The 15257-nt window shown below is 50.6% G+C and overlaps 1 protein-coding gene across 7 annotated transcripts in view; it reads right to left on the reverse strand.

The window, feature by feature from the left end:
- The window catches only part of FRMD4A (FERM domain containing 4A), a 355455-nt gene that overhangs the window by 76648 nt on the left and 263550 nt on the right, over window positions 1-15257 (reverse strand). For all 7 annotated transcript variants that reach the window (XM_056114614.1, XM_056114610.1, XM_056114613.1 and 4 more), the window contains exon 4: window positions 3219-3311. In XM_056114614.1, coding sequence (XP_055970589.1) covers window positions 3219-3311 — 93 coding nt within the window. The remainder of the gene's footprint in view (window positions 1-3218; window positions 3312-15257) is intronic.

The following is a 15257-nucleotide window of genomic DNA, read 5'->3' on the forward strand; positions in this document are numbered from 1 at the left end:
CCACGGTGATGGGGAGGGGTTCTGGGGAGCAGTTCCTGAGTTGTGAGCTGGACGCTGTTCTGTGGTGGGCAGCAAATCACCCTGTCTTATGGGATACCTCTTCCAGGTGGACAGGGGGCAGCTCCCCACCCAGAGCCCGAATGGCTTTGCAGCCATGGGGGCGATGAGTGTGGGCAAACAGGACCAGCGGAAACCATCTCTGTCCTCACTTCACCCTTGCTTCTGCCCCTTGGCTCCAAGGGTGCAAGGGGACAGTCCTGCCGGGGTGGCTTCCAGTGACCATGAGTGACCCCAATGCCAGGAACGTCATTCTGCATTTAAATCTCGTGGTCACTGAATTTCTCAATCAACATCTTCTGTCCCTGTGGCAGTTGGTAACCTGTGAGCAGTCCGGAGCAAGGGGACCGTCCACCTGCCCTGGCCCGACCATGACCTCCTTAGGAAGCACAACCCCATCTCTACTCAACTCTCAACAACGAGGACCAGAAAGGAGACAGAAGGTCCCGGGGGCCCGGGGGTCTGGCTGGGCCTGGGGCAGGAGGGGCCCGATTCTGGGAGCATCAGAAAAACATAACCAAACCCACCGCCTCCTGCCTGACACTAGTTTCCTGTGACCCCTTTTCCCCGGGCGTCTGGAAACCCCAGTGCATTCCAATCCCGCTGTGTGACTTCATTGAAGACATTCCAGAACTTTCCCTCTGTGCGGGGGAAGGGGGAGGGGACACATGCTAAGGGCCAGACACTTTGGCCGTTTGGCCCCACGTGCCCACAGGAACGGACCGCCCAGGGGTTGAGCAGGTGGACCCTCTGGGCTCCCTTGGGCGCATGCTTTGGTCTCTCTGCGCTAAGCCTGTTCTTTGCAATTCCCCCCAGCTCCTGGTCGAGTCCTCTGGTGGGCAGCAGGGGGCGATGCTGCCCTTCCATCCTGGGCTGGGGGCGTCCTCCAAAACCACACAAAGGAACGTGCCCGCCTGGGGGTGGGATGCCAGGGAAACCACAGACTTCTTCGCCCTCCAAGGGGTCTGCATGGGCAAGGCTGAGTCTGGGTCTGTCACCAAGGAGGTTTCTGAGGCTCTGACCCCTGGGGCCTCACCATGCCCAGGGACACCCAAGTCCTTGTAGCAAAATCACAAACCAAAGACTTTGGCCCTCTGCTGACCAGCCCGGGTGGCCTCCGGTGGGCCAGCCTGGCACTTCCGGATCTTCTGGGCAACTCAGAAAACGGACTTTTCTCCTGGGGTGGATTGGGGTGGGGATCCTCAACAGAGCTCGGGGGTACTCGCCACCCCCACCCCCCACTGTGGGTCTGAGGGTCCAGCAGCCTTGGGGGTCACCAGGGTCATACATGAAGTGCTCAGTGGGGCACAGAGTCTGGCCAACGTGTGGAGCCGACCTGGGTTCGATTCCCAGCATCTCAGATCCCAGAGCACCACCAGGAGTAATTCCTGAGTACAGAGCCAGGAGTAACCCCTGTACATCACCGGGTGTGACCCAAAAAGAAAAAAAAAAGTATATATATATATAAATCATAATAGGACAAGGGGATGGAAGGCAGCAGAGGAGGGCAAAGCCTTGGCCTGAGATTACAGAAACAGGAAGGCCAGGGTGGGAGAGAAGTGGAGCTGGACACAGCAGGTGCCCGGGTGTCAGGGCGCACGGTGGCAGCAACTCGCGCTGGTCCCAGACCACACAGGATGGAACTGAAAGCTGCCCCCTTGAAGGAGGGCACAGGGGTCATTGGCAGAGGGACACGGTTAGCAGTAGGACTGAAACTGGATCACATCAAGGTCGAAATCCAACCACTACCGGGGGCTGGAGCAATAGCATAGCAGGTAGGGCATTTGCCTTGTATGCAGCCAACATGGCAAACCCGGGTTCTATTCCCAGCATCCCATATGGTCCCCCCGAGCACCGCCAGGAGTAATTCCTGAGTGCATGAGTCAGGAGTAACCCCTGAGCATTGCCGGGTGTGACTCAAAAAGAAAAAAAAAAGAAATCCAACCACTACTGTCTCTGGAAGTCACAGTGCCGCCTTCACAAACAACTTCCAACAACAGCAGCGACAACACCCAGGTCCTCTGGCACTGAATGCAGTGTTCCTGAGTGCAGGGCCCCATGCTGAGTCGACCTGGTGGGGCCGGAGTGATAGCACAGCGGGTTGGGTGTTTGCCTTGCACGCGGCTGACCCGGGTTCGATTTCCAGCATCCCATCTGGTCCCCCGAGCACCACCAGGAGTGATCCTTGAGTGCAGAGCCAGGAGTAAGCCCTGAGTCCCGCCTGGTATAATCCCCAACCTCCCCCCCAAAAGGTCAGCTTAGCTTAGAGTGTCATTGGAGCACCATTGCACAACCTGCCCTTCATCCCAGCGGGGGCTGTTTCTCCAGAAGGTTAGGGGAGGGTTGACTATGAGCCCTTGAGCACAGGAAATACTTGAGTTGCTGGGTCCCGGGGGCGGCCACCTTCTCTCACATGTGCAAACCTCAGACAGGCCAGAATATGGTCCTGCTCAGTGCCATCAGCCACTCTCTGCCCACCCTGATCTTCCTTCTTGCCTCAGAGAGTGGATATTTACAGCAACTGTCCATTTACATGGGCATAGACTTCAGCTCTGCCAGAAGCTCCAAGGCCATAGTCTCTAGGTGGCTCTGGGCCCTGGGAAGAGGTGAGTGTCCTAGGTAGAGAACTAATGGTGCTCAGGGATCCCGGGGGCCCTCAGAGTTAGGGGGGCATCATAGACTCGTAGATGATGCGCTCTCCACCTGTTCCCTGCAGTGGGTAATTTCCAAAGAACTCTGATTCCCTCCTGACCCCCCCCCCCATGGTGGGCCACATCAGCTGCAGTCAGAGCACTGCTGGGGTCCCAGCTGAGGACCCCCAGCAGAGGCCAAGCCTCACTTTCGATCCCTGAGACTGGGAGGCAAAAAGCCCAAGAATCAGGAGTGAGCAGGAAATGTACCCGGTGACTCCGGGCCACACCTGGCAAGGATGGTGATGGTGCCCAGCAAGGAACCCGCACTGGGTACAAATGCATATCTGGCAAATGCCCCAACCCAGCACCATCTCCCGGCCTGAGGCTCTGACCTTCACACACCAGTACCTGGTGCCAGGTCCCAGAAGATGTGCCCACAGCCCCGCTGGGCTGCCCAGTGACCACAGGTACAACCAAGGCAGATGGCCACGTTAACTCCTAGATGCCGCAGGAGTGCCCGGTGATTACCTGACGCAGAAGAACAGGACCACGGGCCCAGACTTCTTCGGGAAATCGTGTTCCAGTACCCTCCGGTCTAGCTGCAGCCAGTTCAGGTGTCCGCTGGGGAGAGAGGCACAAGTCAGAGTCTAGGTGGGCGAAGCTGGGCTATGGGCAGACACGGCCCTCACAGGATTCAGATGGATTTCCAGGGGAACCTGGGAGCAGGGGAAAGTGGGGTGATGCGAGGGAAGGGAGTGACCACAGCAAAGCTGGCATCTGGCGCACTCATTGGTGTAATATAAAATAACATAATATGAGGCTGATACCCAAGGACAGTAGATACAAGGGCCAGAAAGACTGCTCCATAGTTGGCAGCCTGCCTCATGGGCTGGGGGAGAAGGCAGCTGGAATAGAGAAGGGATCATTAAGTCAATGATGGTTGGAGGGATCGCTCGGGATGGGAGATGTGTGCTGAAAGTAGACAAAGGACCAAACGTGATGGCCTCTCAGTGTCTGTATTGCAAACCATAACGCCCAAAAGTAGAGAGAGAGCATATCGGAAATTGTCTGCCACGGAGGCAGGGGGAGGGCTGGGATATGAGGGGGGCGTATACTGGGGACATTGGTGGTGGAGAATGTGCACTGGTGGAGGGAGGGTGTTTGATCACTGTATAACTGAAAATCAAACACAAAAGCTTTGTAACTGTATCTCACGGTGATTAGGTGGGAAAAAAAAAAAGCTGGCGCCTGGGGACTGCCATAGACTGCCTTGATGGCCCGGAGCTTTGTCTCAGTGGTTCTTGTCCCCAGCTGTGGTTGTGGTGGTCACTGCGTGGTGGCGGGACTCTGACACTCGAGTCCAAGGCCACACCCTTCAGGCGGGTGTGTATGTGTGTGTGTGCCAGAGATTGGTGACGACACTAGGGACCCCACATGGCAGTGCCAGCAGGATGGCATTTGGCATGTGGGGTGGTTCTGATGATGGAACTTAAGGCCTCATGCCAGCAATGCAGAGGCCACCACTGAGCATGCCCAGGATGGGCATTCTATTGTGCCCACCCAGCTGCCTTTTCCCCTGAAAGGCTACAAACACTCTACAGAAACACGGCATCTGGGTTCACATGTGCCGGAAGCTGATGGGTGCCAAGTGAACCAGAGACCCTGAAACATTCAACCCACACCGGACGTGCTTTCCAGATATGCACACCTGAGAAGGCCCCACAAAGACATCATAGCCCGAGACACTCAGAGCCGCTTCGCTCATCCAACTAGCACTGCCGAACCTAAATCCCAGTGCAAGCTCTTACCAGGAGCCTGACCCTCAGCCAGCCTGAAATTTCCTGATGCAAAAAATTACCAGTTTTCCTAACTTTCGTGAGTTCTTTAGACTTGACTTCCACCCTAGCCCAAACCCACAGAAAGCCTGATATCTACCAAAATGATCAATTTTCCTACATTTAATCATTTCTCTACACTTAAATTTCATTTTTATTTATTTATTTATTTTTTTATAATTTATTTATTTATTGAATCACTGTGGGAAAAGTTACAGAGCTTTCGGGTTTAGGTCTCAGTCATGTAGATACCGAACACATTTCCCTTTACCAATACTCATTTTTAACCCCGAACCCCAATAGACCCCCACCTCCCACCCCTCCCAATTCTTGTGAGGCAGATGAGTTCTAGTTAATACTCTATCTACTTTGACTAGATAGATTATTTCGATAGAAGATGCACAATTATTGTTTAGAGTTTACGACCCACCCCCCCCACCCCCCAATCAGACATGCTGAAACAGCGTTGTGAAATGATTTGCTTTCTACAACTTGGTTTAAGAATAAAATGAGGTCGCGCGGCCGCGATAGCGGCCGCGCGGTTTTGAATTTCTGCTATTTTACTTATTAACCCTGGAAGAATTTCTATTAAAAGTTAGCTAGTTAAGAGATTGGTTTCTGTGCCCTGGAGTCGTGGCCGTGCCGGAGAGCCGCTCGTGGGGGGCAGCTGGCGACCTCGGTGGGGCGTGGGGGACGGCCCACAAAGCCCCCCTTCCCATGAGGTCCCTGCCGCTCCCCCGAGCCCGGCTCAAACCTGCTTTCCACAAGGCTCCCGTGCGGCCGCCATCTTTCTTTCCAGAGAGGAGCGGGCGGGCTGGTCAACGCCCTTCCCCCTCCGGGCAGGCTTGGTGGCGCGGATCAACACAAGTCCATTTGCTCTTCTGCTCCTAGCGGCTGGTTCTCTGTGCTAAGTCCTTGTGCCTCCGGGGCCGTGGCCGTGCCGGAGAGCCACTCGTGGGGGGCAGCTGGCGACCTCGGTGGGGCGTGGGGGACGGCCCACAAAGCCCCCCTTCCCATGAGGTCCCCGCCGCTCCCCCGAGCCCGGCTCAAACCTGCTTTCCACAAGGCTCCCGTGCGGCCACCATCTTTCTTTCCAGAGAGGAACGGGCGAAATTTCATTTTTAAAAATTAACATTAAACGTTCTGGAGGTCTTCGGAAGAGAACATCACAGTCTCCTGCCCCCGCGACTGGCTGTCCTCGCCAGGACCCTTTGGAGGGGATCGGGTTGAGTTTCCCTCCCTGCCCCGACCAGAGCTCCGGCAGCTGAAGACCTCCAGAACCAGCTACCACCATGCTGAGACCACTCTCCACATGCATGAAGGTACCGGCGGAGGAACACAGGCATGCGGGTCCCAGGGCTGAGATCTCCAAGCCTGCTCGAATCGGGGTTGAGCATCCTCCATCCAGATCCTGCATATTCCAGTAGGCAGGGGTCACACCCACCAACTGACCCCCTGGCGCCGTGTAATCCCATCAACGGCCAAGACACCGAGACTATAAAATCCAGCTCCTGGAAGTGCGCGGCCGCATCATCTTATTATCTCATTCCTACTTTGGACAAACTGGCAGGCTACCGAATGTAACCTGCCCACATGGCAGAGTCTGGCAAACTCCCCGTGGCGTACCCAATATGCCAAATACCAGTAACAATGATGGGTCTCATTCTCCTAACCCTGAAAGAGCCTTGAATATGGCTTTTAAAAAAAAATTTCAGGGCTAGGACGAAGGAGACGTTACTGGGGCCTGCTCAAGGCAATCGACGAACAACAGGATGGTCGTGATCATGATCGTCGTGAACATTAAAAGTGTGAACATCTAACACCTCCAGAAAACTAACCCTAACCCTAGCCAGGCCTATCATTGTAATGAATCTGACCCAATCATAGATATAAAAGTACCAAACAGGCCCAATTTAGCAATGCCAATTTTTCACTTCCTACTTGATCTTGGAACACAACAATATTTCACATCTAAACCCTACACATCCCTAATCCTAATTCTAACCCCTAATTCAACCACAGTAAACCTGACAATTACTGAAGCCAAATACTATCAATTTACCTAAATCTAATCATCTCTCTACACTGAACTTTATTTTTTTTAAGTAAGTTTTATTGGATCACCATGAGATACAGTTACAAACTTGCATGATTATGTTTCAGTCATACAATGCTCGAGCACCCATTCTTCCACCAGTGCACATTCTCCACCACCAATGTTCCTAGTGTCCTTCCCACCACTTCCACCCCATTCCACTCCCTGCCTCTGTGGCAGATACAATCCTTCTTACTCTTTCTCTAATTTTGGGTGTTATGATTTGCAATACAGATACTAAGAGGCTATCATGTTTGATCCATGGTCTACTTTCAGCACATATCTCCCATCCCGGGTGATCCCTCCAATCATCTTTTACTTAGTGGTTCCTTCTGCATCCCAACTGCCTTTTCCTCCAGCATGTGGGGCTGGCTTCCAAACTGTGGCGTGATCCTCCTGGCCTTTATCTCTGCTGTCGTTAGGTGTTAGTCTCATATTATGCTACTTTATATTCCACAAATGAGTGCAGTCCTTCTATGTCTGTCCCTCTCTTTCTGACTAATTTCACTTAGCATTCTACACTTAACTTTAATTTGTCAAAATTATCAACACAGAAGCTGACACTGAAACCTCCCAAACCCTGATTACCCTTGTCCCAGGCAAATCCTCTCATGATGATAAGCCTGACCCTGGCCTAGGTATAAACCAACCAAATACGCCAAATTTGACAGTTGCTAAATATATCACTTCCCTTTCCATCATGGAACACAGCGATACTTCAGACCTAAACCCTACACAACCCCTAACTCTTGCCCAGATTCTAACCTTAGCTTTTATTTTTAAGAATGAACACAGAAAATGCTAACGCTGAAAACATCCACAGACTCCTAATCCATGGCCCAGGCTAACATGATCATTGTAACAGTCCTGACCCTACCCATGCCCTTAAACCAACAAATTATCTCAAATCTGACAATCGCCCAATACTTCAATTCCCTATTTATCTTGGAATACAGGAATATATCACACCTTAATCCTACACATCCCGAACCCTCTCTCTAGCCCGAATTCTAACCCTAACCCTAACTCACAGTAAACCTGTTACTGATGCCATAAACTAACAATATACCTAAATTAAATGACCTTTCCATACTTTAACTTGTAACTATGAACACAGAAGTAGACACCAAAACTTCCAGAAACCTAGCCCTAACCCTAGTCTGAGGCTTATCATTTTATAAGCCTAATCCAAGCATAGACACAAACATACAAATTAGTGCAAATTTAACAATTTCCCAATACTTCACTTCCCTTTATATCTTGGAAAACAGCAATATTTACCACCTAAACTCTGCATACTCCCTAGCCCTAACCCTAGCCTGAATTCTATTCCTAACCCTAACCCAAAATAAGCCTGATCTCTACTGAAGCCAAAAATAACCAATTTTCCTAAATTTAATGATCTCTATACACTTAACTTTCTTTCTTTTTTAAATTAGCATAGCAGATCCTTTCTTTTTTCTTTCTTTTTATTCAAAGTGAGATACACAGCTACAAAGTTGTTCATGACTGAGTTTTAGTTATATAATGTTCCAACACCCTTGGGGCTGGAGAATAGTACTGTGGGTAGGGCATTTGCTTTACATGCGGCTGACCTGGGTTCAATCCCTGGCATCCCACATAGTCCCCCAAGCAATGCCAGGACTAATTCCTGAGTGCAGAGCCAGGAGTAACCCCTGAGCATTGCCGGGTATGATGCCAAAAGCCCTAAAATTTAAAGTTTCAACACCTGTCCCTTCACCACACTTAACTTTCTAGTTTTTGAGGGGGAGGGCCACACCTGTGATGCTCAGGGGTCACTCCCAGTTTCGCACTCAGGCATCCATTTTGGCAGTGCTCAGAGGACCATATGGGATGCCGGGGATGGAACTCGGCTTGGCAGTGTGCAAGGCAAGCACCCTATCTGCCTACTATCTCTCTGGCCCCTTTCATTTTTAACAATTAACACAGAAAAAACTAACAACTAAAACCTCTGGAAAGCTAACCCTAACACTATCCAGAGACTAACATTATCATATAATAGGCCTGACCCTAGCATGGCCTTAAATCAATCAATTATTCCAAATTTGACAATTTCCCAATAATTCACTCCCATATTTATCTTGGAACACAACAATACTTAACACTTTAACCCTACAAAACCCTCACACTAACCCTAGCTGAACTCTAACCCTAACCCATAGTAAGCCTGATCATTATTGATGCCATAAACTACCAATTTATCTAAATTTAATGATCTTTCCATACTTAAACATTTATTTATAAGAATGGACACAGAAGATGCAGGCACCAAAAACCTCCAGAAATCTAACCCCAACCCTAGCTTGAGGCAAATCCTATCATTATATAAGCCTGACCTAAGCAGAGGCATAACTCTACCCATTAGTGCAAACTTAACTCAATACTTCACTTCCCTTTTGATCTTGAAAGACATGCATACTTACCATCCAAAATCTGCACAATCCCTAATCCTAACCCTAACCCAAAATAAGCCTGATGTCAATGGAAGTCAAAAATTACCAATTTTCCAAATTTAATGATCTCTCTCTACAGTTAACTTTTTAAGAATGAGCACACACACACACACACACACACACACACACACACACACACACACACACGAACTCCTAAAACCTCCAGAATCTAACCCTAATCCTACTTTGGACCTACCACAATCTACCGTAATTAGCCTGACCTGAGCATAAGCATCAATGTACCAATTAGGCCAAATTTAACAATCCTCCAATACTTCATGTCCCCTTTGATCTTTGAACACAGCAAGACTTCACACCTAAACCCTACACATCCCAAATCCTAACTTTAGCCCAAATTCTACCCCTAACCCATAGTAAGCCTGACATTTACTGATGCCAAATACTCTCAATTTTCCTAAATTTAATAATCTCTCCACACTTAGCCTTTTCTATCTTCATTCTTCAATAGGAAAAGGTAACACTTAAAACATCCAGAAACTTAACCCTAACCCTAGCTTGAGGCAGACCTATCATTATATGAAGCCTGGCCCAAGCAGAGGTATAAACCTGCCAATTAGTGCAAATTTAACAATCACAGAATACTTCACTTTCCTTTTGATCTCGGAAGACAGCAATACTCCACAGCTAAACTCTACACATCCCTAACCCTAACCCTAGCCAAAATTCCTAGTTAGCCTAACACGTACTGATGCCAAAAATTACCAATTTTCCTAAAAATTTCATGATGTCTCTACACTTAAATTTTTAAAAAATACTTTTTAAAAGAATTTACAAGGAAAAGCAAACACTTAAAACCTCCAGAAACCTAACCCCCACCCTAGCCCAAGTCTGATTCTATAATTATAAGCCCGCTCCTAGCAGAAGCACGAACCTACTCATTAGGCCAAAGTTAACAATGGCAAATATTTCACTTTCCTTTTGATCTTGGAATACAGCAAGACTTAAGACCTACACAATCCCTAATACTGACTCTAGCCCAAATTCTTTTTTTTTTTTTAAATTTATTTATCGAATCAGCATGAGAACAGTTACAAAGCTTTCGGGTTTTAGTCTTGGTCATACAATGATGAAACACCCATCCCTTCACCAGTGCACACTTTCTACCACCAAAAACCCCTGTATACTCCCATCCCACACCCTCCCCCTAACTGTGTAGCAGATGATTTCCACATTACTCTCTCTCTCTACTTTGATTACATTCAATATTTCAATACCGGACCCACCATTATTATTTGGGATTTCCCCCCAACACTCAGACCTGCCAAAAAGCCAACATTAGATAATTTGTTTTCTATTGCAGATTATAAATAGCATATGATGCCATGGGGATGCAATGGTGGCTGCACAATTATGGAATTCTGAATTTTTAATAATTAAATCTGGAGGGATTTCTGCCAAAAGCCACTGGGTTCTGAGATTTGTTTGTGTGTCTCTGGGATCATGGCTGTTAAGCAGCTTAATCAGTTAGCTGGAGAGGCCATTTGTGGGTGGTGACTCAGGGTCTGGTTGTGCGGGGAGAGGACAAGGGCCGGCTCCACCCCTATCCCATGAGGCCCCGAGTGTCTCATCACTGCTGGCCCATACCTGACTGTCGAATGGCCTCAGGAAGATGGCAGCCACCGAGCCGCTAGGGGGAACCTAGCCCAAATTATTGTAAGCCTGACACTTACTGATACCCAAAACTACCGATTTTCCTAAGTTTAATGATCTCTTTGTGCTTGACTTTCATTTTTAAGAATGAGTGTGGAAAAACTAACACCAAGAATCCTCATAAGCCCACTGTTTATCAACAAGGGGCAGGATAAATAAATCATGGCAGAGTTTCAGAGAACAGGGACTGGATTTTGGCATGTTCATTAGTGGACATCTGAAACATATAGAATCCAATGAGATTCAGACCAGCCACTGGCCAGAGACAGATCCACTGAGGAAGGATCCGTGTTCCCTCCCCACACCAGACTTCCCATTTCCTCATCCAGACCCCGTCTCATGACCCTCTTCTCCTCTGAAGTCAAAGCCCCTGGGAGAAAAGAAGGAATACAAGGTGGGCGGGAGGGGCGGAGGGAGTCTTTTCTTTCTATGCTTCCACTAAATGATGCCGGATAGCTTGGCCTCCATTATTCTCATTGATTTTTCATTTGAGAATTCACATCTGTGCATTTGGCAATAATGAAGCCCCAAAGAAAAAGACCCGGCAGATACTGGGAGGGTTTGTGCTCCGGCTTGACTGATGACCGTCTTTAAAGCTGAAGTGAGATCACACTCATTGGCTTGATGGCAGCGCTAAGTCAAATGGCTGGGTCAGGAATATATGCAATAGCTCCCGGGCCACAGAAATTGGATGCATTTATCTAATCAATGGCTTTTGGCAGCTACCGATGGTACAAGTGGACTCTGGGTTCAAGTGTCCAGGAGGTGTCGAGAAGGGTTTTGTTGGAGTAGGAGAAGCTCCTAGGGTCTCAGGGCGGTGTGTGGGGTGGTATGGATGGTTTGTTTCCGGAGGTCACTTCCTGGTCACCAGGACAGAAGGGACCCTGCCTTTGACGGAGGCTCTCTCGCTGCACACGGAACGGGTGCTGCAGACAGCCAGAGCAAGAGGTAGCCACTCTTAGCGATGTCTGGGGGGGCTTGGGGGGCTTTCCTGTGGGAAGTCAGGGAGCAGGAGGTGCTCAGCGCTGTCATCTCTGATGAGTCCTGAGGGCTGGGAGCCTTCGGTGACCATGACCCGGAGCCCAGTCTTCCTGGAGTCAGTCAGCCCATTGGCCACCAGCTCCAGGCCACACCAGACTGACCCTCAAACTCACGTCATACCCAGACCACTGAAATCAGGATTCTGGGGGGAGTCTGTTAATAGAGTCTGAGATGAGCTCAGAGTGCATCCAGGATGTAAATCACAGAAAAGATAAATTGAATTAAGGGGGCAAGAAGGCAGCTTAGGCATTAGGGCGCATGGGGGCACCCAAGTGTGGTTTGTTCCCTGGCATCACAAGGCCCCGGGATAGCACGGGCGGGGGGTCCCGGGGCCCCCTCAGCACTGTATCCTTGGTGCTAGCATTCATTCATCTGGCCCACTCGCCACAAAACTACCAGGAGTAGCCCCTGGGCCCAAATTTTAAAAATTAAAATTAAAATAAATTTAAACATACTTTTAAGTATTAAAATTTTTTAAAATATCATTTTGGGGGCTGAAGAGATGGTACAGTGGGTAGGGTGCTTGTCTTGCATGCATTTGGCCCAAGTTGCATGCAGCTGACCTGGGTTCGATCCCTGGCATTCCTTATGGTCTCTCAAACTCCGGCAGGATGACTTCCTGAGTACAGAGCCAGGTGTACCCCTGAGCATCCCTGGGTATGTCCCAAACCACCTCTCACTGCCCCCCCAAATCATTTCAAACACTTTTTGTTGAATGCTGGGAGATAGAATCCAGAGCCTTATTCATGCAAAGTATGTGTTGTATTACTGGCCTCCATAATTATCTTTGCATCAAATTTAGAGTTTGCTTCTGAATACTTTAGAGGCTACCAAAATGTCACTGCATACATCACCCCACCCAGATGACTCCCACCCAGATGATCAACTGTACCTCTTCTTAGCAGGGCAGAGTTTTGAATGATGAAAGAGCGCACAAACAAAGGTAGGCCGGCACCTCTGGGCTGGGGAGCATGGGGAGTGACCCCTGCAAAAGGATTCTGAGGGGTGACCACATGCCATTGAATCCTGACACCAAAATACCGGCTATGGAGAACCTGGAGAAAATTTGGGGAAAGTTTCATTCAGACCAATGGCTGAATCTTAGTTCTGAGAAATCAGCACATGGTCTATAAGACATTAACTATCTTTGCAACTCTTCTAAATGTCTATTTCAAAATAAAAGACTAAAAACCGATGTTTAAGTAGTACAATATTGGGGGGAGGAGGGACCTGAGAGATGGTACAGTGGCTAAGACTTGCCTTGCATGCTGCGACCCAAATTTGATCCCTGGCACCCCATATTGTTCCCTGAGCACCGCCAGGAGTAACTCCTGAGTGCAGAGCCAGGAGTCAGCCCTGAGCACTTCTGGGTGTGACCCACAACACAATGAAGTACAGTATTAGGCCAGAGAGAGGCTGAGTGCGGTGGGGGGGCCTAGGGTGGATCCTGGGAGCTGGGAGTAACCCCTGAGCCAGAGTCAGGAGCAGCCCCCGAGCACCACCAGATGAATCCCGTAAAACAGGATGGGGGAAAGAATAACACTAACTCTGTTAACACTAAGCCAGGACACAATGCTGAACTTCTTGGGACAGAAAGTCCCACACCAAGAATGTAGGCATCTAATGAACGGATACGACTTAAGGTGTGAGAGAAACTTCTAGTAACTGCCAATTTGCCACCTACATTCTGCTTCAGGCAGGCCTTCCCCGGGGCCAGGGCAGAGCCTCCAAAGCACCAGCAGCAACAAGCAAGAGCTGGGCCGGCTGGGCCAGTCTGGGACGCCTGAGAACATTTCCAAGGATTGGTCTGCTTTGGCGGCCTCAGGAAACGGGCCTTTATGGGGGCGGGGGGTGCTCTACCATGAGCTGGAGGCAAGGAAACAACTTTTGCTGCTCTGCTCTTAGCTGACAATGGGCAGCATTTCCACAGCAGCCGCGTGGACTAAAAAGTCTCTTATGCTCCCTCATGCCAACATGCATGCAGGTCACAGAGCACAGGTGCAGTGCGGAGTCACGGCGATGACAAGGCCCTGCTCACAGCCGGCTGTGCCCGACCAAAGCTGGGGAGAAGGACAAAACAAATGCTGACACTTCCTGGCAGAGGCCTGGCCTGACCATGATGGGTGCCACTTCCTCCCGCCCCCGGCCACTAGGAGAGGAGCTGGCCAAGCGGCACAGGTGTCCCCTGGCCCAGTTGACGATGGCCTGAGTCACGGCCTCGCTTGGCTCTTTGTTTCTGTCTCCTGGCTCTGGTCTCTGGGGCCCGCTGTCCATCCCCGCCCCTGCCCCCACCATTTCCTCTGGCCTCTGCCATTCGCTGTTTCCTGCCTGACTCAGGCCCCATCACTCAGATCTTTTTTAGGAACCTCCACAGCTGCGATTCCTGCCCACTAGCTGCCCGCCACTCAGACGGCGGCTGGAGAAACCCACCCGCGCATCCTGACATGGGCCAGACGGGGCCTCGCCCGGGCACAGAGACCCACAGCCCGGCCACCCCCACCCCTGGCCTTGCTCAGGGTACGGGTGCTTCCCCTGGGCACATGCACACTCTTGTGCACATGTTCCACACACTCATGTGCATGCACGCTCATGGCCCCAAGCAAACGCTCGGGTGTGTGGGCGATTTGCCGCCCCCAGGCAGGCTTATGTACACACCTGCACACACGCATGCTTTTCTGGCGGGTGGGAGAGCAGCAGAGTCTGTCCCTGGCTGCTCCCCTGTGCTCCTCCCTCCTGGAGAGGGGGCCAGAGTCCCGCGGGGGGTGAGGGTCAGGAACCCATAGATTTCTTACTCAAAAGGGGAGCATCTAATTGGGGGCTTAGCGGGTTCAGGGGCTCCTGCCGGAGACGGAGCCGGAGCCAGGAGAGGGGAATTAATCAGAAAGACGATGGCTAATTGGCACGTGTGGCTTCCTCCTAATTAGTGCAAGATGCCTGCCAAGCACAGGCGGCTGTGGTGACTCCGGGAGAAAGGGCAGAGCAGGCATGGGGCGGGATGGCGACCGGTCAGGACCACCCCAGCTCTGCGCCCACGCCCCTCGGAAGCCCACCCCTGTGTTCTGTCTGCTCCTCAGCGCCACCTGCAGACACAGCGGGTTCTTCTAGAACCTCTCCTCTTTTTACACTGGCCCACCTTGAGCTTCCTGCTCTCCAGAGAGATGGGATTGTGCCAGCACAGGCACCCCCCAGACCACACCCGCTCCCAGGGGTCCCCCATTCCAGCTGGAGTCTCCTCCCTGGAGCATCTCCCAGGGGAGAGAGAGAAAACAGGCACAGACCACTACCCCACACTGCCTGACATGGACCCCTCCCCACCTTGTCCAGCCTGCCTCGATGGCTCTGGATGTGTGTGTGTGTGTGTGTGTGTGTTCGCATGCACGTGTGTGTCTGCGTGAGTGTGTGTCTGCATGATTGTGTGTGTGTATGCGTGCATGTGTGTGTGTGCAGAGCC

Source organism: Sorex fumeus, unplaced genomic scaffold, assembly GCF_029834395.1.
Source record: "Sorex fumeus unplaced genomic scaffold, SorFum_2.1 ptg000026l, whole genome shotgun sequence".
NCBI lineage: Eukaryota > Metazoa > Chordata > Mammalia > Eulipotyphla > Soricidae > Sorex > Sorex fumeus.